The sequence below is a fragment of the Suncus etruscus genome, chromosome 14 (assembly GCF_024139225.1).
Source record: "Suncus etruscus isolate mSunEtr1 chromosome 14, mSunEtr1.pri.cur, whole genome shotgun sequence".
NCBI lineage: Eukaryota > Metazoa > Chordata > Mammalia > Eulipotyphla > Soricidae > Suncus > Suncus etruscus.
Window position 1 is genome coordinate 649635 of NC_064861.1, and position 27202 is coordinate 676836.

The window sequence follows — 27202 nt, forward strand, 5'->3', positions numbered from 1 at the left end:
ACTACAGGAAGTAACAACTACAGCTTCCTATAGTTGTTAATAATAATTTACACAACTACTTATGAACTTCTTAATATCTTTATCAACACATAAATTTATTTTTGTCATTATGGTATTGTGAGATATATTCTTATTTTAATTTTCCTTTTTTTAAAATTACTTTAAAGACCATGAGTTATATAGTTGCTCATAATAAATTTGTTTCTGCCATTCCATGTTTCAACACCAACCCCACTACCATTTTAAAATTTCCTTCACCATTGTCTCTAAATTCCCACTTATTTCCAAGCCCCCCATTGATAGACACAAAACAATATATTTTAGATTGCTTATTTACAGGTAAGTGATAATGAAATTATTTTTTAAGTACAACAAAAAGAAAATTTGTGAAAATTAGTTTATCTTTAGATGAGGTCTTTAAGTCATTGTCAGAAGGTATACTAAGCTATTTGTTGCTAGTTGATCTTTCTGTAACTTGTTTTGTTCATGGGTGGCTTAGATGAGACGTTGATGTTTAAATTGGTGTGGGATGATTGTATTGAAAAATTTGGAGTTGTTCTTGAATTCTAAGCTCTGTAGCTGATAGTGCTGTGTCTGTAGGGTGTGTTTTTGGCAGCCAGACCTTCTAGAAGTATGAGAAGAGGGGTGGGGGGGGGGAGCCTGCACTCAATCAAAAAATATCCTTGAGATGTCTTCCTAAATACCAGCATACCTGGAGTTTTGGTCAGTTTGGCATCTCTGCAGATATCAGTGCTTAAGCAGTGAAGGTGGCCATTGGCAAAGCAATGATTGTGAGTGGTTGGTCAGCACGGACTTAGCCTACTTCTCCTCTTGGGGTTACCCATTTTCATTTGTCAGGCGTGTATTCATTATTTTTCAAATCTGATATATATCTCTTTCAAGAGTAGAGTGAGTCTATGGGACTGGCCTATGTGGACTTGGCAATGGCGTCTGTGGGCATGGTGTTTTAAATTTTCTTCTTAATGAGTGGAGTAATTTCAAAAATGTATTGCCTTTTAGGGTTTCTATAACACTTGGCTTCCTTTTTCTGCTCATTTTCTATTGTGCTGCCCTTACTTTTTTAACATTGGCATGTTTTGTGTAATTTTTGGACACTTGTATATAAAATAATATCTGAATCTCACATATCAAACACTTTTTGTGGTTTGTTTGCATTAAGAAGTTACTATAAACTTATCGTTTTATCAAATATATTTGTGACACGAGGTCATAAATGTATTTCTAAAATGACATCTTATTTTTTCATGTGATAATGGGTTATTGTGTATATGTATATTACCTCTTCTGTTATCTTTTTCTTCTTTGGCCTTTGATTTTTAGTCATATATGTCTGAATAGTCATTTGAAAATGGATTTAGTTATTATTTTGTTGTTAACTTCTAACTTTATATTAAAATTTCTAATTCTACTATAGCCAGAACACATATTTTATCTTATTTTATTTTCTCAAAATGTATTACCATTTGTTTTATGACTCCCAACACATGATCAATTAAGAACACGCCACATTCACATGAAAAGAAGGTAGTCTTTAATTATTAGATATATTTTGAGTCTAACCCGTTACTACTCTATTTTAAAATTTACACACTAGTACTGATATTTTGTCTGCATGCTGTCTCAGTAGATAGTGGGGCATATCTGTCTGTTTCTGTTATATCAGTTTTGCTTTACTTAGCACATGTAAATTAAAATTAGTTATTTGATATATACTCATTTTATTATATTTTTTTATTTCTAGTAATGATTCTTAATATCTTTGTCCAATATTAGTTGAACTGTTAGACTTTTTTTTAAATATAATTTTTATTTTGATCATAGTGGCTTACATATTGTTGACAATAATATTTTAGGTACATATTTACATAAAATCAGGGGGGATTCCCATCACCAAATTGTCCTTCCTATTCCTCCGTTTTTGTTTTCCCTCCCATTTCTTTTTCCCTCACCCCCAGGGCAACTAGAGTGTGTGGTCCCCTCTGTATCTAACCTACTACTTAGTAGTCTTGGACCAGTTTGGACTTGATGCCTCCCTTATTTCCCCCTCTAACTGGAGGCAGTACTAGCTATTTCAAGTTGCGTGGTTTTGCCTGAAAAAGAGAAAAGTAATAAACTGGGGTAAGAGTCTAATACCCCGAAAATGGGCGAGTCCTTCCAGAGGCTCTCATCATCGATTTGGGGGATGGAGGAGAAAGGGAAGGTGGAACACTCCACCAGCACCAAAAGACGTTTCAAATATCCAGTGAGGACTCCAGCTTTATCGATAAGCACCACACAAAACAAAGAAAAAACAGAACAAGACTAACAAAAACAAACAAACGTACAAAAAAAAATACGCCATGGTCTTGAAATAAGAAACTTGGCATAGCACATAACGAAAGAAAAGAAAGGGAGAGAAAAAGTAAGTATAACTGGGGACAACAATTTCAATGATCACACCTAACCAGAGAAATCGACCAAAATAGATAGGTAGGTAAGAATAACAACAATAATAATAATAATAAATGAAGGTAAAAAGTATATATATATATATATATATATATATATATATAATAACCAAGGTTTTGTGCTTTTTTTTTTCCCTCCTGCCCTGGCACAGTAAATATTGGGGTCATTCAAAAAGGATTTCACTTGGCCTAAGAAATATGGGGTTTCTCCGTCCTTGGAGTATACTGTTGTGGGATCAACACTAGGCTTTGCTCAGGATCATTTACTCTCCCGGTGGTGTTTTTGTGGCGTTTGGAAGACTTCTGCTCTGTCCAGGGTGATACAATCTGAGCTCTGTGTTTAGAGGTCTCAGTATCTGCACAGATCTTGAGATGGTATTTATGATGAAGTCAGTCTTTGTGGTTGTGGTTCTAGAGGTTCTATTCCCTCAGTGTCATTATAATCCATCTTCTGTGATTGGTGATCTTGGTCTTTGCACTGAGCCTAGGATGGCACCTAGGATAGCGTCTTTCTTTGTGCTTCCAGAAGCCCCATTCCGTTACAATTGTCTTTGCAGGACCTTTGGGGTTGGGGATCATGATTATTGTGCAGGTCATAGTTCAAACCCTAAACTAGGGCTTTTATATTGGTCCCAAGATGTATACAGTCTGGTCGTGGTTCTATCAGCCAGTCATCTGTAAATCGCGATCTTGGCTTTTGGACCTACCAAAGGGTGCTAAGTCTTCTGGTTTCTTCTTGTCGTTAACTGGTAGGGTAGGCTAATCTGCTCTAAGGTCAAGTTGTTCACATTTTCCTCGTTGTCAGGATATCATGTTAGAGCTGGCCCTTGTTGTTGACCCCACAGTATTAAGGCTGTCCTGGATGGTATTTGTTTCCTGCAGCTGTTGTGAAGAACTGTGCCATTTCTATGTCTGAGATCCAGGGTTCAAGGCTGGTTGAATGGTATCTAATCACCTGAGGTCTAAGTTGATCCCACATGACATATTTTCCAGGTAGGAGATATCCCTGTATTGTAAACAATTATGAGTTCCTTTCTCTAATAGATAAGAGCTCTTATTATTTTTTTTAATATATAAGATTTCCCCTTTATTTAGTGTGCCTTTGCAGGGGAAAACGGTGCTACATTATATTGTCAGTGTATTTGAGGGTGGGCAGAAGGAATAACAGAAACAGGCCCCATACCGAAAAATGATAAAAAAAAAGGGGGGGGAATAAAAATGTATGTGCTCACAAATGTATATGTAGGACAGACATTTAAAAAATAAATAAATTGAAAAAAAATAAATAAAGGAAAAAGGAATAAAAGTGGTGCAAAAGACTACCTTACATTTGGGGGAGAGCAGGTAAAGAGGTGGTGTATTACAGGTCTTATGCCTATGTTGGAAGTACAGTTTTTCCCATTGTCTTTTGGGTTTTTCTTGTGGAGTGTGGGTTCCCAGGGATCTTTCTATCACACCCCCTGACCTTCTTCAGATTGGTAAGAATTTGCGGGAGGGAGGTCTTGGAAGAGTTCTTGCATTGGGGATACTTTTGGGCCTAGGTCCGGTTTCAAGAAACAGTCCACGTTAGGGGAAGTTGGTAGGGAGGGCTGCGCCGCATGAGTCCGCAAGGGGGTTGGCTGTCTTTTCTTGCAGGAGACGAGGTGTGGGTTTATCTGGGTGTCCCCTCGCCTGGGTGCAGGGTACTGGTTCGTTGGGTGGGAGGTCGATCTTGATGCCTAATAGAATAAGGACTGAGGGTGGAGAGTTTTAATATGGTGGGAGATCTGGATGGGATTGAGGGGTGAAGGGATAGTTGGATTTCCGGAGGGGAGAAAGGGGAAGGTATATGAGAGGGGTATGAAGGGAGAGAAAAGAGAAAATACCTTAGAAAGAAAGGGGGAAGGGAACGGGAAAAAAAGTAAAGAGAAGAATAGAAAAGAGAAAAAATGAAGGAAAAAAAAAAGAAAGTGGTGAGAAGAGAGGAGAGAATCGCAAGTGAATGCTGGTTTGGTTGAATGTGTTCGATGAATAGAGCCTGTAGTTTAAGTCTGTACTTCGCAGTTATTGCTTCGGTGGTCTGACTGGTCTCATGCTTCAATTCCTTTTTTTTTTTTTTTTTATTTTAATTATGACAACAAAGATGCAAAGAAAGAGGACAGGGTAAAGTTACAGTGGAAGCCCAATCACCCATAAACAGGATTCTCAGTAGTTCCATCGATGATATCCCAGCCTTGAACTTTCAGCCAAAGAACATTAAGAAAAACAAAACTGAACCCATGTACAATACAATTACTTTGTCCCTCAAATCCCCAGTTGTAGTACATATTGTTTCTTAGCAGCACACCATATAATCTAAAGATATTAGACTTATGTAACTCTTTAAACATTGAGGGCAAAGTACATTTATCTAGTTCCATGCACATGCTTACTAGTTTAAGTTAACCTCAAAAGTTTTAATGGGTTGTTTTTCTTAAGGATTGGAGTCAAGAGAACATAGTAAAAAACGATATTAAAGTGGCATTTGTTTGCATAGGCCCACCAAAACATAAGGGACATGGAAAGACAAATTATGGTCTAAATACATGGAGACCCTACCCCTGAAGTTTCCTGGCACAGGACTGACTCTAGGCTCCAGGCAAACTAGTTTGTCCAATTCAAGTCATAGTCTGTAGTGGCAATACACCTCCATTCCTCACATAGTCTCTGTTGTTGGTATCATTCTTCTGTATTAAAGATCCTGGAGTCTGCATATCCCATATTGCAGTCAGGATGGTGCAGAGCATCCTCTCGTTTCACCTCACACTTAAGGGGCAATAGAGAGAACCATGTCCTGTAGAGCAGGTCATCGTTGTTGTCATGTCTTCTCGCAGGTCATTGTTGTTGTCACGTCTTCTCAGTGTAAACGGAAGTGTCTTATTAGGAGGTCGATGTCACACCCTCGGTAGTGTCTTTCCTGGTAGAGGACTGCTTCCAACTGTTGCTATAAAGGACCTTGGATGTTTCGTAGATAGCTTGCCTGGTTCCAGCGTGAATGGAGAATGCCCATTCAACTGAGGCCTATGCCAGGTCATTATATCAATATTCAGGGTGTAAGGTACATTGTAATGAGATTTATTAGATAATAACTAATCTGTATGTATAGTGTTTTCCCATTTTAATGTGTCTATGCAAACAAGGATCAATGCCACGAAGCGTTATTGGTGCATCTGGAGGCAATAGGAACAAGACCAGCAATTTCCATAACATACTTCAATCATAGGCATCAAACTGAGGGGCAGTTCTACCACAATCCTTACTGAACAGCTTACAAAGAAAAGACAAGATGAAAAGTGGATAGAAACATCATGGTAGAAGAATATATAGAGAGTTACAGCAGTTAAAGAAAATAACCATAAAATATTCAAAAGATATATGTGTTCAATATGTGTTCGATTTGTGTCCTTCTAAATAGTTCTGGGATTTGTAAGATCTACTGTATGTCTTTGGTCAGAGATTGAAGCTGTGTGTTACTGAAGTTAAGAATGGTAAATCTGGGGTACTGATGGTTGGGAGGAGCATATGATCGGCCCCCGCGCGGTTTCAAAATGTAGACTGGTATGAAATTGCCAGTGATAGCCTGAGTATAGCTGAGAAATTATTTGCCTCCCCCCAGATCAAACTACACCTCCTGATCCACCCTCTAGAGCCGGCCTGGGAGTGGGGAAAACCCAGGGTGCCCCATGAGCTCCTCCCAGAAACCCACCTGGAGATCCGGAGGAAAGGGGGAGAGGGGGTTCGGGTGACCCAGGTCCGGGCCCCCCACCCTAGGCCAGGCCAAAAGGCCGCTGGCACATACGGAGGTCTGCCAGCTGCCCGCCCGTGCTGCTAAAAATCCAGCTCCAGGAAGGGAGAGAGACCCTCCCAAGCCCGAAGGACAGGGATTTAAGCCCAACCTAGGCCGGTCCCCAGACCCGGCCTGGGAGTGGGGAAAACCCAGGGTGCCCCATGAGCTCCTCCCAGAAACCCACCTGGAGATCCGGAGGAAAGGGGGAGAGGGGGTTCGGGTGACCCAGGTCCGGGCCCCCCACCCTAGGCCAGGCCAAAAGGCCGCTGGCACATACGGAGGTCTGCCAGCTGCCCGCCCGTGCTGCTAAAAATCCAGGTGGGTTTCTGGGAGGAGCTCATGGGGCACCCTGGGTTTTCCCCACTCCCAGGCCGGGTCTGGGGACCGGCCTAGGTTGGGCTTAAATTCCTCATGCTTCAATTCCTAAGAGAAGGTATAACCTAGAGATAAAATGTATGTTAAAGAGTTTTCTCTGGACCATCTCGTAGTGCAAGCAAGGTATGGAATCTCGTGTGGAATCCTGAGTTTCCATCTTAGTTTGTCCGCCTTTTGTATCCAAAGGTGCCTGTGAACAAAGAAGCTGAGAGGTTATTTAAAATATAGTAGGATAAAGGCATTAAAACATAGTGTTATGGTATGTTTCCATTGCAGTCAGTGATTTCCCGTGGTGTTCTATACCTGTGTTCCTGTATACGATTTCTAAGGGATTATTGTGGGCCTTTGTTGTAGAAGTCTGATTACATATCTGTTCTCTCTATGCTGTTGTTTCTGTTGTTGCTGTTTTCTTTGTGGTATAATGTGTAGTCAAGAGTTTGCTTTGTTTCTTTTTCCTGTATTTTGGACACTGCTCCCAAGTATATATTGACTATTACAGTGTTTGGAGTTTCTACCCTGTTAAACCCTGTTATTTCATTGTTAGGTATTAGTTGTGCATCAAGTATATGTTCTAGGTGCTTCAGAATAGTGCTACCATTCTATGTTTATCTTTTGTCTTCTGACTTACTTCGTTTAACATAACATGATCTAGGTCCATCCACGTTGCTGCAAAGTCTGTGATTGTATCATTTCTGACTGCCATGTAATATTCCATTGTGTAGATGTACCACATCTTAATGATCCATTCATCTGTTGTTGGACATCGAGGTTGGTTCCACGATTTGGCTATTATACTGAGTGCTGCGATAAATAGTGGGGTTCATACGTATTTTGGAATGAATGCCCTTCCATCTTGGGGGTATATGCCTAGGAGAGCAATTGCTGGGTCAAATGGCAGCTCAATTCTGAGTTCTTTGAGCACTCCCCAGACTTTCCTCCATAGGTGGATGAGAGTTCCTTTCATACCGCATCCCCGCCAACAAAGGTTGTTTCCATTATTTTTGATGTGAGCCATCCTCACTGGTGTAAGGTGGTATCTCATTGTTGTCTTGATTTGGATCTCCCTGATGATGAGTGAAGGTGAGCATGTTTTCATGTGTTTGTTGGCCATCCTTCTGTCTTCCTCAGAGAAGTGTCTATTCATTTCATCTCCCCATTTTTTTATGGCTTTATTTGGTTTTGGGGGGCTCAGCTTTCTGAGTGCTTTGTATATTCTAGATATCAGCCCTTTATCTGATATGTCGAGTGAAAAGATTTTTTCCCATTCTGTTAACTGTCTTCTTGCATTAAGTAGGGTTTCTTTTGCCATGCAGAAGCTTTTAAGTTTAATGTAGTCCCATTTGTTTATATTTGATGCTAATGTTCTTGCCATTGGTGATCCATTCTCAAAGACCTTTTTGATATATAGGTCTTCGAGTGTTCTGCCTATTTTATTCTCGATAAACTTTATAGATTCAGGTCTGATTTCAAGGTCTTTGATCCATTTTGAGTTAACTTTTGTATAAGGGGTGAGGTATGGGTCAATCTTCACTTTCGTACATGTGGTTTTCCAGTTGTACCAACACCATTTGTTGAATAGACTTCCTTTGTTCCATTTCAGGTTCTTACCTCTTTTATCAAATATTAGTTGGCTGTATATCTTGGGGTTTATGTCTGGGAATTCTGTTCTGACCCACTGGTCTGAGGTCCTGTCTCTGTTCCAGTACCATGCTGTTTTGACTACTATGGCTTTATAGTATAGTTTCAAGTTAGGTAAGGAGATGCCTCCCAGATTTTTGTTTTTCAGTATGTTTTTGGCTATCCTGGGTCTTTTGTGGTTCCAGATAAATTTTGTGATTGATTGTTCTATTTCTTTAAAGAATGGTGTCTGGATTTGGATAGGGATTGCATTAAATCTATATAGTAGTTTGGGTAGGATAGTCATTTTGACTATGTTAATTCTACCTATCCATGAGCATGGGATGTTCTTCCAATTCTTTAGATCGTCTTCAATTTCTTTCTGAAGCATTTTGAAGTTTCCCTGGTATAGGTCTTTCACTTCCCTTGTAAGGTTGATTCCTAAGTACCTGATATTTTTTGATACTATTTTAAATGGTATTGTATTTTTAATTTCTCTCTCCTCGATTTCGTTGTTTGTATATAGAAACGCTACTGTCTTTTGTGTATTGACTTTGTATCCAGCCACTTTGCTGTATTGGTTAATTGTTTCTAGGAGTTTTACTGTGGACTCTTTAGGATTTTCGATGTATATCATCATATCATCTGCAAATAGAGATAGCTTGTGTTCCTCTTTCCCAATTTGGATTCCTTTGATTCCCTTCTCTTGTCGGATTGCTATTGCTAGGACTTCTAAGGTTATATTGAATAAGAGTGGAGAGAGTGGACAGCCTTGCCTAGTTCCTTACCTTAATGGAAATGCTTCTAGTTTCTCGCCATTAAGTATAATGTTGGCTGTAGGCTTTTCATAGATAGCTGTGACTATCTTGAGGAAGGTTCCTTCTAACCCTATTTTGCTGAGTGTCTTTAACATGAAAGGGTGTTGGATTTTGTCAAATGCCTTCTCTGCATCGATTGATATGATCATGTGGTTTTTGTTTTTCTTGTTGTTGATGTGATGTATAATGTTGATTGATTTGCGTATGTTGAACCAACCTTGCATTCCTGGTATAAATCCCACTTGGTCATGATGTATGATCTTTTTGATGAAGTGCTGGATTAGGTTTGCTAAGATTTTGTTGAGTATCTTTGCATCTATGTTCATTAGTGAGATTGGTCTGTAGTTTTCTTTCTTGGTGGTATCTTTGCCATCTTTGGGAATGAGTGTGATATTTGCCTCATAGAAGGAGTTAGGGAGGATTCCTGTTTTTTCTATGGCTTGGAAGAGCCTATGGAAAAGTGGCAGTTAATCTTCCCGGAATATTTGGTAGAATTCACCTGTAAATCCATCTGGGCCTGGGCTTTTGTTCTTAGGGAGTTTTTTAATTACATCTTCAATTTCCTCTGAGGTGATTGGTCTGTTTAGGCTTTCTAGTTCTTCCTTTTCCAGTCCTGGAAGAAGGTGTTTGTCCAAGAATCTGTCAATTTCTTCTGGGTTCTCTATCTTAGCTGAGTATAGTTGTTCATAATATGATCTTATGATATATTGTATTTCTTGAGGTTCTGTTGTAATCTCTCCCCTTTCATTTGTGATCCTACTGATTTGGGAGTTTTCCCTCTTCTTTTTGGTGAGTTTTGCCAGTGGTTTGTCTATCTTGTTTATTTATTTGAAAAACCAACTCCTGGTCTCATTGATTTTTTTGTATTGTTTTCTTAGTTTCTATGTTGTTTATTTCTGCTCTGGTTTTTATTATTTCTTGCCTTCTGGTCATGGTTGGATTTCTCTGTTGCTGTTGTTCCAATTCTTTGAGGTGATCTTTTAAACTGTTGGTTTTGTTATTTTCTTGTTTCTTGACATAGGCCTGTATTGCTATGAGTTTCCCCCTAATTACTGCTTTTGCTGTGTCCCACAAATTTTGACATGTTGTCTCTTCATTTTCATTTGTCTCAAGGAATCTTTTTATTTCTTCCTTGAGTTGTTCTTTGATCCAGCTGTTGTTGAGCAGCATGTTGTTTAATCTCCAGGTATTAGTTTTTCTCCATTGTTTCTTCTTGACGTCAATTTTGAGTTCTGTTGCATAGTGATCTGAAAGGGTACTTCTAATGATCCTTACCTTTGTGGTCTTGTATAGATTGGTTTTGTATCCCAAGACATGGTCTATTCTGGAGAAGGTTCCATGTGGGCTTGAGAAGAATGTGTATTCTGCTTTCTGGGGATGGAGGGCTCTATATAAGTCTATTAGCCCTAAATCTTCTAATTTTTCATTTAGAGCTCTTATTTCTTTGCTATTTTTCTGTTTGGTGGATCTGTCCAGTGGTGATAGTGGATTATTGAGGTCCCCTACTACTATCACATTTCCCTTCATGTGTTTCTCCAGGTTTACGAGCAGTAGCCTCACATATTTTGCTGACTCTACATTGGGTGCATGGATATTGACCAGGGTTAGTGTTTCTTGATCTAATGTTCCCCTGATCAGTAAGTAGTGACCCTCTTTATCTCTGACCACTTTCTTTTTTTTTTTTATTTTTTTATTTTTTTTTGGTTTTTGGGCCACACCCGGTAACACTCAGGGGTTACTCCTGGCTATGCGCTCAGAAGTTGCTCCTGGCTTGGGGGACCATATGGGACACCGGGGGATCGAACCGCTGTCCGTTCTAGGCTAGCGCAGGCAAGGCAGGCACCTTACCTCTAGCGCCACCGCCCGGCCCCTCTGACCACTTTCTTGAGGTTGAATGCAATTTGGTCTGATATAAAAATGGCTGTCCCTGCTCTTTTTTGTTTTCCAATGGCCTGAATAATTACTTTCCATCCTTTGATTCTAAGCCTATGCTTATCCTGTAGCTGTAGGTGTGTTTCTTGTAGACAGCAGAAGTCCGGTTTATTTTTCCTAATCCAGTTCTCTACTATGTGTTTTTTAATTGGAGAGTTTAGTCCATTAACATTTAGGGAGATTATTGAGAGAGGACTGTTGTGCAGTTGTGTTGTGTAGGGTGGCTTTTGTTACAATCGGGGGTTTGGATTGTATAATTCATCTCTGAGTAGGTCGTTTAGGATCGGCTTTGTTTGCACAAATAGCTCTAGTTCGGTCTTGTTTGAAAATGTTTTCAGTCTGTTCTCCCATATGAATGATAATTTTGCCGGGTATTGGACTCTAGGTTGGAAGTTTCATTCAGTCGTTTAAATATGTCATTCCACTGTCTCCTTGCTTGAATTATTTCGATTGGGAGATCTGGTTTGATTCTTATGTCCCTACCTTTGTATTTGAGGTTTTTTTTCTCTCTTATTGCCTTAAGAAGGTTCTTCTTTCTCTTTGTTTTTTGCCATTTGGATTACTATATGTCTTGGTGTAGGTTTATTAGGATCTATTTTATTAGGGACTCTCTTGATTTCCTGGATTTGGCCTGAAGTTTCATTCCAGAGGGTGGGGAAGTTCTCTGCTATTATCTCTCTGACTACTTGTTCTTCCCCTTTCCCTATTTCCTCCCCTTCTGGTATACCCACGATTCTTAGATTGTTTCTTTTGTCCTTGTTCATTAGGTACTGGACTTTTCCTTCCAGTGCTTTGCCTTTTATTTCTTTGTTGGTTTCTTGGTCATTTTTTGTTTGCAGTTTTCCTTCGAGTTCTTCGATGTGTTTCTCCAACTCTGTGTTTCTGCTAGTAAGGCTTGTTACTTTGTCTGTTAATTCCTTCACTTCTTTTTGTATGGACTCTCTCATACTTTTTAACATTTCTTCTTTAATTTGGGTGATTCGTTCCTCCATAGATATATTATACTCGGTAGCTAAAGTTTCTCTCATTTCTTTTATTAGTTCTTGCGTTTCCTTCCTCATTGCTGCTTTTAAGTTCGCTTTCCCACAGATCTGTGCGTTTTGGCGGACTTGGAAGCTTGTTGGGGTTTGTCTCCGTATCTTCAGATCTTAGGGTTCTCTTTGATTTACCCATATTTCCTTGTGTTTATTCGTGTGCTTGGAGTGCTGTTTCTTCCAATTTCAGTCTGTTTTGATCCCCTGTGGTGTGGGAATGGTTCCCCTCCCTGAGGGTGGATCTAGTGGTACTGTTGGGTGGGCTTGCTGCGGTTTGGCTCCTCTTGTGCTCTTTCTGTGGCCTGATTCGTTGCTTTGCCCTATTGTTGTCAGCTATTTCTGGAAGGCAGGAGATACCCACGGGGGGCGGGGCACGCTCACGCGGTCCGCGTGGGTGAGCGGAACTTCCCTACCTTCCCGTGGGCAAAGGAACCCCAGCAGGAGCAGGGCAGCCGTTCGCGGGGTCGGAGTAGGTGGGCGGGGCTTCCCTACCTTCCAGGGGACACGGGAACCCCAGCTGGAGCGAAGCAGCCGTTTGCGCAGTTGGGGCGGGCGGGGCTTCCTTACCTTCCCGGGGGTATGGGAACCCCAGCAGGAGGAAGGCAGCCGTTTGTGCGGTCGGGGCGGACGGGCGGGGCTTCCTTACCTTCCCAGGGGCAAGGGAACCCCAGCAGGAGGAAGGCAGCCGTTCGCGCGGTCGGGGCGGGCGGGCGGGGCTTCCTTACCTTCCCGGGGGCAAGGGAACCCCAGCAGGAGGAAGGCAGCCGTTTGTGCGGTCGGGGCGGGCGGGCGGGGCTTCCTTACCTTCCCGGGGGTATGGGAACCCCAGCAGGAGGATGGCAGCCATTCGCGGGGTTGGGGCGGGCGGGCGGGCGGGGCTTCCTTACCTTCCCGGGGGTATCGAACTATTAGACTTCTTATTATTTTTATTAAAATATATATACAACATACATATGCATACATGTGTATTATTTCTTTCAACCTATATTATATTCAAAGTATATATTTTAAAATAATTATAAAGTTATCATTGTTGATATATGATACAGAATTGTACATATTTTCTTTTCTTTATATTTATTTGTATTATATAATTAGTGTGTTCTCAATGACTTAAAACGTGTCATTGATCTCCAGAAAAGACATTAGTTTTAAAATAGGGAATCTAGTGGAATAGTTGCCTTTTTTTTTTTTTTTGGTTTTTTTGGGCCACACCCGTTTGATGCTCAGGGGTTACTCCTGGCTAAGCGAAGTGCTCAGAAATTGCCCCTGGCTTGGGGGGACCATATGGGACGCCGGGGGTCGAACCATGCAGACACCTTACCTTTAGCACCACCTCGCCAGCCCCAATAGTTGCCTTTTTTTAAGTTAATTTAGGCCTTATTTTAGTGTTTCAGGTCACACAGCTCAAAACTGAGTTTTAGCTTTTTAAATCTCATCTAACCCTAAAACCAATTTTGTACTTTTATGTAGCATGCAAGTTTTCAAATAGAATTAGAAAATTCTGTTTTTGAATCACCAGGGAAGCCTTTTCATATATTCAGAGCTAGATATTCCTCTATCTCAGCACTTCTGAAAACATTGAATTCTCAAAAAAATAGGAGTGATTATATTAAACAGTCTTTTCTTTTATTTCTAATTGGGGAGCCTTCTTGGTGCCTCTCCCCCAGTATTCTCAAAGTCAATGGTAGAAAAGAATGAAACAAACCTAAAAACTTTTACATGGAACTTTGTTTGTATGGGAGGACCATAAATATGTTACCCAAACAAATGGATGAGTTGTGAGACTCAAAGGAGACAGCTATTTACATTTTACTCCCAAGATAGCATTTACAAACAGAACTGAATTTTACTCTAAACTGCTGTGTTAATACTTAGAGATACTTGGGATTATTATTACTAATTAGGTGCCACTGACATTTCATTGGCAAATGTAAGAACATTGCATCACATCCCAGTGTAGGACAAACCTCACAATAAGAAATATTGGTTCCAGAGAGATAGAAGAACAAGCAGAATACTTGCCTTGCATGTATCTTACCCAGATTCAATCCCCAGCAACATATATGGTCCCCCATTCACCACTAGGAGCAAGCCCTTAGTGCAGAGCCAGGAGTAAACCCTGGACACCCCCTTGGTGTGCCTCCACCCTGCAGTAAAGAAATACCCAACCAGGTATTTGAGAGAAATTCTGCTTTGACTCAATGAACTAATCAAAGTAAGATCATTTTCGCTATGGGTGGGTAGCAACATGATCATTTTCTTTGCAATTTGGTGAGAATGTGATGTCTTTTTTATGTTCTATTATTTCTTTTATTTTTTAACTTTTATTGATTTAAGTTCTATCATTTTAAATATTGTAAATGATGGTTTCCTATGTACATAAAATTATATACTCTTTAAAATATGAGTATCAGTAGTTTCAAAAGTATGATAGTTGGTTGTTTTTTTTTACCCTCAGTAAAACATTCCTTTAAAAACAGTGTAAGTGTGCATCAGGAACCTTAGCAAAATCTCTGACAGAAAATGTGTTGGGAAGACAGCTAGCTTTGGGGCCCAGCACTGGTTGCATGACTTAGTGCCTTTGTCAGTCAATTGGCTCTTTCAACTCTTTGAGGCAACGAGAGGTCATTGCCATGCTGGTCTATGTATAATGAACATCATAGAGTGGAGTTCTGAATGGTATAGTAACTGAGCTAAAGGAGCAAGGAATGATTGCTTTTCCTGAGCATTTATCTGAATATAGAATCTCAGCAGCATTTCCTCTTAGTGAACAGAATGACACAGGATCGTGGAAACTTGATTAAAGCTATTAAAGAAAACTGAAATCTAAGCCTGTTAGAATGCAGGACTGAAATGTCTGTGGTCATCCTCAGACATAGCGTGAAACTTAAAAAGGTGACCCCAGTCTCTATAACACAAGAGGTATTACTAACACAGTTATTTTGATATAATATAACACAAGAGATATAACTATCAAGAGATACATCTAACTTGTGTTTTCACAGTTAAAACGTGTGCGGGAAACTGAAAAACAATGTAAGCCTCTTCTGGAAAGGAACAAGTGCCTCGCCAAGAGAAATGATGAGCTGATGGTGTCTTTACAGCGCATGGAAGAGAAACTAAAAGCCGTTACCAAGGAGAATTCAGAAATGGTGCATATCCCAGACACAGTAGAACTGTAGCTTTTTCCCTTGTATTACTCTCCTAACCTGGCACATTGTTTTTTCTCAATTTATTTTTAAGATGCAATGCTATTTAAGAAGTTGAGTTTTTCCCTTATGCAAGCAAGGAGACTTTCAGGATGAAAGCAAAAGAAGGTTGCTGGCTCTGAAAAATCTGTGGTTTCTAAATTTGCTGAACTGTAGGAGTGCTTCCAGGAATCTGTAATTCTTCAAAGCTCTGAAATAGAAAAGCAAATTTTCACCATCTCTCCTCAACCAGACACTTCCTTCCAAGAATTTCTATAATTTCTTTCTAATTGTACCTGAGGGATTTGTCATCATCTAAAAATTTTTGTAATGATGGGGAGAAAAACCACACCATTTATGTTGTATATAGACAAGTGATATGTTAATGTGTACAACACCGGACTCCTGATGTGACTGTAAAAATTTCAGACATTCCCCCCATGATTTTAACTTAAAACAGGACGTAAAATGTACTTGAGGATTATAGTTGGGGCTGGAGAGAAAGTACTTAGGTAAGATGCTTATCTTACATATGGCTGATATGGGTTCAACCCATTATCCCATCTGTCCCCCTGGCACCTGGAAGGTATGCCCCCATAAGATGGATTTTACTTATGTGTATGAATATTTAAGCAAAGCAGCTTTCATATTTAGATGGAACCTCAAAAAGTTTCTAGAAATATTTTATGTTAACCACCAAAGTTTGAGAATTGTACAACTCTACCTGCACTGTCTTTCTTTCAAATCCAGAGAGAAAAAATAACATCCCACCCACCCTTGAAGAAATTAAAATCTCTGAATGACCTTGACCAAGCTAATGAAGAACAAGAAACAGAGTTTCTAAAACTTCAGGTCATTGAGCAACAGAACATTATTGATGAACTCACAAGGGTAAGACTTGATCATTGGGAACATTTTAGGATCCCAGAGAAGCCTGTAAAGGCAGTATGCATGTTTTTCTTGCTGGAGACATGCAAGGTCTACATGACCCTCCACAGTAATACCAGGAGCAACCACCGAGCAACAAGCAGAGTGTGTCCCCTAAGCACTTATGAATATGACCCCAGAGTGAATAAATACAGTATTTATTAAAATAAAACATTCAAAAGCATGTTATATTATTTAATGCCTTTATACCTTTTCAGTTTTAACCATGTGTTAATTTGGCAGCAAAATAGGTAAAAAGCACATGAAAATAAAACTTTGAATTCATTATTAGTTGAGTCTGGGTGTATCTTATAATCAGTAATCATACAGTATCAGGATTCGGAAATTGAGAAATTTGGTAGTTTGTGATCAGACTTAAGCACCAAACCCAAAGTCAACAAAACCAGAATTAAAACCCAATCTACAACAATTGGGTTGCAGATTGTTTAACCAGCAGTCCTTTGCTGTTACACTAGCAGTCCATTGGGCAAAGGGGGGGAGGTATGGCATGCATCCTGGGAACGGAAGGGAGGACGACACTGGTGATGGAAATGGCCCTAATTCATTGTCACTATGTACCTTAAATATTACTGTGGAAGACTTGTAATTCACTTTGATCACATTAAAAATCATTTTAAAAAATAAATTAGGTATTGTCCAATAATAAGACCTTATTCTTCCTGCTTCCCAACATTTAATTCAATGTCTCACTACAGCATCTCATGAATGAATCAGCTCATAGTTTTGTGTCTGTTGAAATTGCTACATAACCAGCTTTTGTCTTGATCTTGATCTTGACTGTAGCAAGTAGAGCATACCTAGTTCATAGATGAATTGTGACTCTCCTGTTCCTCTTGACCTGTTCTATTAACCACAAGGGTGGACTAAATGTCAGGCATTTGGGTGTTTTGGTGTTTCCCTTTTTTGCCTGTCTTTATTCTATGAAAGACAGATTTCATGTCAGAACAGAAAGACCCAATCAACTTGAGCAAGCAGTGATTGGTTTTAGGCAACAAGTATCCAGAGTTGAGGGAATATAATGATGCACTAGCATTAAGAAAATACTGTAAATACTATTAATCATCATTTCGTGTTCAATTTTTAAATTGTTTTGTTGATGTAATATACATATTTTATTGAGTAATCTAGTTAATTTTTAAGTATCAGATATGCTGAACTGCATAATCAAACTGCATAATTGATTTTACTTAGAGTTGAAAACAAAATCATTTTGAAGTACTTTTGCATACCAGTATTTCAAATTGAATGCCAAAATAGGTCTTTTTTATCTGCTTTGAATTTGCTCCATTAATTCCATAAATATCTGAAGATCAATAAAAGGTCTATTTTCAAAGTGTAGCCAGTAACAACATGATTTTCCCATAAAATTATTGACTAGAATTCCTTCATTAAAGGGTCATTAGATAATTCTAAAGAAATAGACTGTTTCGTCTTCAGAGACTATAATTTTTGTTCTGATATGAAATCAGTTATGAGCTGACTCATTAATTAAGTACTGTGTGTGAGATATTGAATTAAGTGTTGATAAATAGGAGGAATAAGGTGTATTGTTAGCAAAATACCTAATTTCTAGATTTCAGAATCCTGATACTGTATGATCATTGATTATAAGATACATCTATGCGATCTTCATACTTAACCAATAAAGAATTGAAAGGAAGGATCAAAAATAATGTTAACACTTTTAGCCATATAAAAATTGAGAGGTGACTATTTCTTTTTGTTAAACAAGCTAGCTATTTAGAGGGATGGTATGCTATTTAGGATTTTAGTGTCTTCAGCCTAAATCTCCATGTTCTCTAAAAAAATCTGAGATCCAGTGCTAATATTAAGGAAAGTGCCCAGTAAACCCCAAAACCCTGCGCCAAAACGTAATGCTGATCAAAATGTTTTTGAGGCACTGGAGTGGTAGCACAGCATTTGCCTTGCACCTGGGTTATCTGGGTTCAATCCCTGGCATCCCATATGGTCTTCTGAGCATTGCCAGAAGTGACCCCTGAGTGCAAGCCAGAAATAACTCCCTGAATATTACCAAGTGTGGCCTGAAAGCAAAAATGTTGTGAAATTTATCAAATATTTTACAGAAATATATAACATCTCAATTGAACAATAATTATCTCTGAAAAAAATATTAGGAAAATAAATAAAACTTTAAATCTGAAAATTCCTTCCTTTTGCAGGACCGAGAAAAGCTCATTCGTAGGAGAAAGCATAGGAGAAGTTCCAAGCCAATTAAGGTAATGACAAAACTAGGTTACCAGTGTTTTTCTTAGACGCAGTTAGACAATGAAACGTGCCAAGGAATTTTCCTGCGAAGATGTGACAAAGTAGATGCTCCTGAACTGTAGCTAGAAGAAAATCTCTTCATGTTTCTCAAAAGTCCAATAAAGGATACTATTATATTCTGAGTGAGATCCATAAAGGTTTGTTTAATACAAAAAGATTTTTGGGGGGGTCACACCCAGCAGTGCTAAGAGGTTATTTCTGGCTCTGCACTCAGAAATGGCTCCTGGCAGGCTCGGGGACCATATGAGATGCCGGTATTCGAACCACCATCCTTCTGCATGCAGGGCAAATGCCCTAGCTCCATGCTATCTCTCCAGCCCCTAAGATTTGTCTGACAAAATAGGGGATCATATTTTAAGCTAGTGCCAATGATGCATGACTTAATCTCTTGTTGGAGACTGTTTGGAATAATTAAAAAGCCCTCTCACTAATCAAAAGGAAGTTTCTGAAAATCTTGGCCAAAGTGCTTTTTACAAACTGCATGTGGCCTTCCTTGCCTTTGGATCCAAAGAAATAGAAATAGCCTAGAGCTAGGGAGTTACTAGGCTCCAAGATGTCCTTGTAAACACAGGGGTCAAAAGGCCCAAGCTGAGATTAGATTTTGTACTTTGTTGCTCAAAAATAATGTAAATCTCTTGACTGATGATAATCTTATTAACCTTGTAAAATCAAGATGTTCCCGTGGAAAATTACAGCAATTCCTACTGTTCCCCGCCCCTACTCTCTCTCTGTTTTGCATTGTCTATAAAAGGTCTAAATTTTCTTTTATTAAATTGGACTCCTGATCGGACCCTCGTCTCGAGTCTCATTTTCCCAGCCCCTCTTCTATTCCAGGCCGGATTCTTCTTCGAGAACCGCGAATTACTGACGTGGTCTCCAGCTTTACCCGCTGGTCAGGGTCCCTGGAAGACCATAATCTCTTACACTGAATATTAGCATCTCATAGCCATCCTGTGATATATATTTTCACTTCAGTTATTTAAATCACCAATATCCAATTTGATTTATTACTTTATATATTTGGTTGATTTTATTTTTTAATTAATAATATTGATCATATTGGTATAGAAAACAAATACATAGCCTGAAATTTCTTTCACTTGACTACCATGGCTTTCAGGAACATTTGATATACTTCTAAAACTGAAAAAAATAAAGTCTGTGTGACAAAAATTACAAGAGGCTTCATTGTTTCTAGAAAGAGGAAAAAAATATATATATATAGATATTGGTATTTTTTGGCCACACCTGTTTGATGCTCAGGGGTTACTCCTGTCTAAGCGCTCAGAAATTGCCCCTGGCTTCGGGGGACCATATGGGATGCTGGGGGATTGAACTGTGGTCTTTCCTTGGCTAGCGCTTGCAATACAGACACCTTACCTCTAGCGCCAGCTCTCCGGCCCCATTTTTTAATGTTCTTATTGAGATCATTGTGAATTACAAGTCCTTCATAGTTGGATTTCAAGAACAAAGTGACAGAGAATTAGGGCCATTCCCACCACCAGTGTAGACCTTCCTCCACCAAGATTCCCAGCATGAATCCCATAACTCGACCCTTAGCCTCCTGGCCGGAAAGAGGCAAATATTAAAAAAATTAAAAAATCTTCCTTGAAAACATAAGAAGTGAAAAATATGAAAGAGACATAATGAACTGTTACAATAGTGCAAGCGGTAGGGCATTCGCCTTGCATGCGGCTGACCCAGGACAGACCTGGATTTGATACATTGTCCCCCAAGTTAGGAGTGATTTCTGAGCGCTTAGCCAGGAGTAACCCCTGCGCATCACAGGGTGTGGCCCAAAAACCAAAAACAAGAGAGAGAGAGAGAGAGACAGAGAGAGAGAGAGACAGAGAGACAGAGAGAGAGAGAGAAAGAAAGGGACATAATGGAACTACCAGGTTTATGCACCAAATTTTTATTTTACCAATGATGTACTTCTATGTTTGTTTGCATATTTGCCAATTGATTGTTTCTGATACGTTGATTTCCCTACTTTTGGTTATGCCAGTAAATTTATAATGTATGTTGATATGTTGATTTCCCTACTTTTGGTTATGTCAGTAAATTTATATTTTCACTCTATTAGAGGCCTGTACTGGACCCATTTATTGGCTATGATGAAGACTCCATGGATTCAGAGACATCATCCATGGCCTCATTTAGAACAGACAGAACACCAGCTACTCCTGATGACGACTTGGACGAAGTAAAATCTTCTAGTCTTTTCTGATAATATTACTTGATTTGCCTTAAATAAGAGAATATGTATTTTACTTTTACCTCCATATTGGAACAGCATAAAAAGATCTCTTAATAGTAACCAATTAAAAGATTAATCATCATGAAATACAGAGTTAAAAAGTTGTTGATAGTTGAGTTTTAATCATTAGTGTCCAACACACATCCCTTCACCAGTATTCATTTCCCATCACCAATTTCCCAGTTTCCTTCTTGTCCCCTGGCCCTCACCCCAGGTCTGCCTCTATGAAAAATACTTTTCTTCTCTCTCTTTTGCCCTAATTTTCTTTTAGGCATCATGGTTTGCCATTATTGAAGGGGTATCATGCATATCTCTTTTCTTCTTTCAGTCAAGTTCTTGTCTAGAGTGATCATTTCCAATTAGTATCTTTCTTAAAATAAGTATGGAGGAAACATATAGATTTTTGCACATTAATTTTGTAACCTGCCACTTTACTGTAAAAATATATTGTTTCTAGGAACATTTTGTAGAGCCTTTAAGATTTTCCAAATATAGTATCCTGTCATATTATAGTATCTTTCAAAAATAATGAGAGCTTGCCACCTTTATTTCCTATATGCTGCCCTTGATATCATTTTATTGCCTACTTGCTATGGTATACATTTCCAGTACAGTTGAATAGAAGTGGAAAGTGTAGAAAAATATGTCTTATGCCTGAACTGAGGAAAAAGGCTTTTAGCTTTTTTTCCACTGAGAATAATATTTGACACAGGTATATGGTAAATGACTCTCACTATATTGAGCAAACTTCCTGCAGTTTCTATTTTGTTTAGTTTTTATCATGGTGTAAGATTTTACTAAATTCTTTCTCTGCATCTACTGATATAACCATGTGTCTCCTCTTCTCTTTTATTGATATGGTATATTTATATTGATTGATTTGTTTAATTTAAATCAGACTTGCACAACTGGGATGAATCCTACTTGGTCATGGTGTATGATCCTCCCCAGAACTTCTAATTTAGCATGTTGGTGGAGAGATTTCTAAATTTATCTTTTCCATCAAAATATCTTTAAATCCTTAAGCTGTAAAATATTTTTCAAATATATGTGAGGAAGAAGTTGTTTGGTATGAATACTGAAACATGAGACTGAGGGACACACCTCAGATTTGAATGAAAAAACCCGAATATGTGTTTTTTCAATTTAATCTTTAAAAGTTGAATATACTTTAAGCTAAATCATAAATGTATGAATAACTGGATGCCCCCATCACCTTTCGACCATTGACGGTGCAGCCTCGGAGGCCTAAGGCATTGCTATATATAATTTGGCCAATCCCCACCATCACAGGGCCAAGCAGCAACACACACTTGTATCCTACCCTTGAGCTATTTGGTCCAGTTGGTCAAGAATTGTGAGAGGCCCCTGAATATGAACTCACTAAAGGATAAAATCAAAGATATTTTTTTTAAATCCTTTAACTTCTTTAAAAAGTAGCTATGGTAATAGTTCACATTATTCACAACTGAATGTAACACAGTTATTTTCTTAACCAAGAGTTTAGCTGCTGAAGAATCTGAACTACGGTTTCGACAGTTAACTAAGGAATATCAAGCCCTCCAAAGGGCATATGCTCTCCTGCAGGAGCAGACTGGAGGCATCATTGATGCTGAAAGAGAAGCCAAGGTCAGTATACTTTGGCTCTCTTGTAGCTATCTCAGCCTAAAATACCCTAGAAGTTGAAATATCACTAGAACAGCCTTCCCCAATGCTTTACTCCACTGCAGCTTTTGAACAATTTTATCTTTGATGTCAATTAACCTGGAATCTAGAGGCAGCAGAACCAACCAGACTGAGGCTTTGTTCCTAACCCTTATCTTGCCTTTTTGAAAATATGTATTTTCAAAGCTAGACAGTGATGAATTTTAGTTCATTTAATTATACTTCATTTCTTTAGATTTTTTCTTAGAGTAAAGATTTTATCTTTCAATGGCAATGGTTAGACTGATTCTTGTTTTAATAAGATTACAAAGCATTAAATTTCTTGTACTTTAACTGACAAAATATCATATAATCCTTTGACAGTTCCTCAAAGTGGGTATTTTAGAACAATGAATTTGAGAGTCAGAGACAATTCATTGAATTGTCCAAGAATGCACAGCTAATGGAAAACGGAAACTCCAGCTCCATTATTACTAGGTCGGGTGTTCTTTCATGTATATACCACCACTGTCTCTTATAAACGTATTTCAAAAAGCAAAAATGGAAAATAACATAGTGCTAATACTTAACCTCCAATGGGTACTTGCTGTGTTCTCATTATAGTAATCAGCAGTTCACATACATTATCTTACATGATCTTAAAAATTCTAGTACTGTTATCTCCTTTTTAACAAAAAAGAAATAGCTTATTAAGATTCTAATGCACCTTTGTTTAAAGTTATCCTATGTAGAAGAGTCACTGTTGGTTTAAACCTAGTCCTTCTCATTTGAGAGTGATTATCTCCTTGCCCATTTTGAAGATTAATTTATAAGGGACAAGAAGTGTGGCCAGTCAGTAGTGAGTCAGTCACTAAATACTACTGGTATTTTTAGAGGATCTACAATATTCTGATGAATGTTGTAGCAAATGCTATTGGTGCTCTCTGGAAAAGAATAGGAAACTACATATGTAATATACATATATTACATATATAACATTTAAATATTTATTAGATGTAAACAGGTCAAGGGAGATAGTACAAGAGTTAGAAAATAAACAGCTATGTACCTGGTTTTTCATCCCTTGCAACAAATAGCCTCAAATGCTTTTCCAGATGTAGCTTTGAAGGCCCCCAAACAAGTGTACCTCCGGAATTATGCATTCTCAGCCTAGCACTGAACCCACATCTGTCCAAGTACTGCCAGGAGTAGCATGCTTAGGAAACACTATGGATTGCCCCCCCAGCATACATATAAGTGAATAAACTTATATGTCTATAAAAATCAATTATGGGATGAGGTATACACTAAAGAGATTAGATTTAGTCTTCAGCAACACATCACCTAAGCATCATCAAGATGTAGACCAAGTGATGTGTCCGTAGAGATAGCATAGAGGTAACGTGTTTGCCTTGCATGCAGAAGGACGGTGATTCAAATCCCGGCATCTCATATGGTCCCCTGAGCCTGCCAGGAGCAATTTCTGAGCATAGAGCCAGGAGTAACCCCTGCCTGAGCACTGCTGGGTGTGACCCAAAAACCAAAAAAAGAAAAAAAAATGCTCCCCAAGTGCCAGTAGGTCAAAGAAAATTTCTTCTTGTTGTTTTCACTGGTTGAGTTCTGGAATTTTTATTTTACCAGGCACAAGAACAACTCCAAGCCGAGGTGCTAAGATATAAAGCCAAAATTGAAGATTTGGAAGCAACCCTGGCTCAAAAGGGTCAGGTAGGCACTTGAATGATAGTCTTCCTACAGATGCAGAGAATTGGATTTGACCTTCCTCTAGATAGCCTTATGCACGGGCCTGCATACAGGACAAGGCTTGATTCCTCATAGTGACCTTTCTCAAACTGTCAGAATGTTCAGTTCTATGTTTCTGTCCCTGGTGTTTTTCTGGCCAGAGTGTGAACCCAGCTACACTGCAACAAATGAGGTTGAGGTTGGGCAAAAGAGCATGCCCAACAAAGATCATTGTGTCATAGCCTAGAGTTGTCATAAACTATTAAAGATCCTATTCCAAGCTGCATTCTTTGCCTCTATGCTACATTTATGATTCTGCATTTTAATGTTTTCCATCCATATGTATCTGGCCTGTGTGCATTCTGACCCTTTTCACTTTTTGCCTGTGTGGTCACTTCTGAGTCCCCAGAAGGCTGGTCCTGGATTATTCATACTGGAAAAGGCAGAGATAGTTGAGGGGCAATGAAAATGGGGTTCCATGTCCTGGAAACTTTAGCCCCAGTGTCTATAAATAGGGATCTGGCAAGGGTGGTTGCACTTACCAGTCTTTGGCAGACAAACAAACTGAGTGAAAACAACTCTGGCAAAATGGTTTGACAACACATGCTCTTCCATGCTCCTCTGAAATGCTGACTGCACCATATTCTTTGTCAAACAGGATTCACACTGGGTAGAAGATAAGCAACTTTTCATTAAGAGAAACCAGGAGCTTTTAGAAAAGGTATGTTGGTCGTAACACCCTAGTGGGCTAGAGGAGAAAATGAAGAGAGATCCAGGAGCAGCAGGGGGTCTTCTCAGGAGTGGCACAGGGGCTGGGGAAGGGGAGGCTTTGCCAGTGCTGTGCTCTCCTCTGCTGCGCGCTCAAGTGCATTCCTGTCATTGCCATCACCATGAGTTAAGTGGCACGTGTGCATGGCTCTGTGCTGGGCATTGTGCCTACTGAAAAGGATGTGACTCCCTGAATCCTATTTATTTGCTAATCATATATATAACATATGTCTATTATATATGTATGTATATATAGTCACCCACATGTGCACACATCCAATGTGATTGTCCATCTGCAAAACACAGTGAATAGTACTGTTATTTTGTGCAAGGCAGGGGCTCAAGACTGTGCCACAACCTAGCATATACTTTTACTCTTTTGACTAAACTGAGAGTGAGTGTGTGTGTGTGTGTATTTCTTAAAACATGTATCCAAAACATGTACAGTAGAGCTCAACAAACTCCAGATGCAAAAGTATATTACGTACAATATCTGAACATAGATCTTTTCATTTGGTACAAGTAAATCTAAAATAAATTGTGTTAAATTTAAAGGTTTCTTTGTCTTTGGCATTTAATGTTCCTGAATCTATTGAGAATATTACAAAGTATCTTATATGTTTTCTGAACAAAAACAATTGGAAAGTACATAGTTATTTCGTTAATGAAATATTTTAATACTTTTATGATAATTAATGGTGATGATATAGCAATACATATAATTATGATAATTTCTACAAATATTTACATTACTTGATATATAATATAAATTGCCTTTGACACTCTGGAAACATGAGAAAAGGGAAAAAATTACCTATTTTTTCTTTTTTCTGTCCTAGCAAGTAAATGCATCCTGCTTTGCTTTGCTTTGTGGTTAATGATCTGACGTATAGAAGGGAAAAGTATTCTAGAAATAAAAACAGAAATTTTTAGGATCCCTAAAAAAGTTTCACAGAACTTTGTGAACCACCAGTCTAATTGGTGGCAGTAACAGTTAGAATAATAAATCTCCAGCAATATTATCTTAGTTCCCCAAATTTGAGATTCTAGAAAGTATAATCTCTTCAGTGATCCAAGTCAACTTTAAAAATCGTTCAAAAGCTTGCTAGACTGAAACAATACTGAATACTTCTGGATGTACCCCTCAAAATAAAAGCTAATAATATTAACTGATATCAATAGAATCTCACTATTCTCTAATTTTATTTTCCTATAGTTTTTCTTTATCATGAAGCATTAAGTAAAATATACTTATAAATGTGTCAGAGGAGCAAAGAAATAGTGTTAAAACATTATTTACTTAAAAATTTTCATTGTGGTTTTCCTTACCCTTGATTATTTGAGGTAAGAGTAGAAAAGCTTAGCTCAGATTACTGAATAAGAAAAAAACTGAAGCTCAAACAAAATATTTTACTTCAGGTAATATGATTGGGAAAAATAATTTTTATCTGGTAATAAAAGTATTAGTTTTTTATTTTAAGACAAAATATTCACTGTATTAAGGTTGACCTGCACTATTAAAGCAGTATTCAATCTATTGCAGGTAGTAAAGATTTTGTAATCCTTCATAGACATGGACACTGAGTATAAGCAAGTCATGGCTATACTCAACTTACTGATTTTCTACTTCGTAGGTTATTAATCTAGAAAACGGCTAAGTAGGGCCTGGAGAGATAGCACAGTGGCGTTTGCCTTGCAAGCAGCCGATCCAGGACCTAAGGTAGTTGGTTCGAATCCTGGCGTCCCATATGGTCCCCCATGCCTGCCAGGAGATATTTCTGAGCAGACAGCTTGGAGAAACCCCTGAGCACCACCGGGTGTGGCCCAAAAACAAAAAAAAAAAAAAAAAGAAAAAGGCTAAGTAAGAAACTGTACAAAGCCCTAAGGAAAACAGAAGATGAAGATATTTCTCTGAATGGGTAGTCCAGAGTGGGCTCTTTAGAGAAAAGAATTTTCTTACATAGAATAGATATGAACATCTGGGGCCAGAATGATAGTATTGTAGATGGGGTATTTGCCTTGCATCCTTTAGAGTTCCCTAACGCAGCCAGGAGTAAGTGGATTGAGAGAGAAGAGAAGGAGGGAGAGAGGGAGGGAGGGAGAGGGACAGAGGGGAGAGAGATGAACAGAACTATGAGAAAATATAGAATTGTTGAGATTGTCAATACAGGATACATCAGGACTCTAGATTTGTGTGTGCTCATGTGTTTATGTGGTCACACAAGAGTGTGTGTAGAGATGACACTGGCAACATGTAAAACTGGAAGGCTAAGGTGGTAATGAAAATGTTTAACGGTTGAATTCCATTTGAAGAGT

General features: G+C 38.7%; 2 protein-coding genes across 3 annotated transcripts in view; one reads left to right on the forward strand and one right to left on the reverse strand.

The window, feature by feature from the left end:
• Positions 1 to 27202, forward strand: part of JAKMIP2 (janus kinase and microtubule interacting protein 2) — a 230115-nt gene that overhangs the window by 153188 nt on the left and 49725 nt on the right. The window contains exons 6-12 of one of the 2 annotated variants that reach the window (XM_049786880.1): positions 15058 to 15204; positions 15991 to 16131; positions 18369 to 18425; positions 20561 to 20680; positions 22235 to 22363; positions 24020 to 24103; positions 24777 to 24839. In XM_049786880.1, coding sequence (XP_049642837.1) covers positions 15058 to 15204; positions 15991 to 16131; positions 18369 to 18425; positions 20561 to 20680; positions 22235 to 22363; positions 24020 to 24103; positions 24777 to 24839 — 741 coding nt within the window. The remainder of the gene's footprint in view (positions 1 to 15057; positions 15205 to 15990; positions 16132 to 18368; positions 18426 to 20560; positions 20681 to 22234; positions 22364 to 24019; positions 24104 to 24776; positions 24840 to 27202) is intronic. The other variant, XM_049786881.1, reaches the window with a different exon arrangement.
• The window catches only part of PPP3CA (protein phosphatase 3 catalytic subunit alpha), a 1090725-nt gene that overhangs the window by 34128 nt on the left and 1029395 nt on the right, over positions 1 to 27202 (reverse strand). The gene's annotated exons all lie outside the window — the stretch shown is intronic.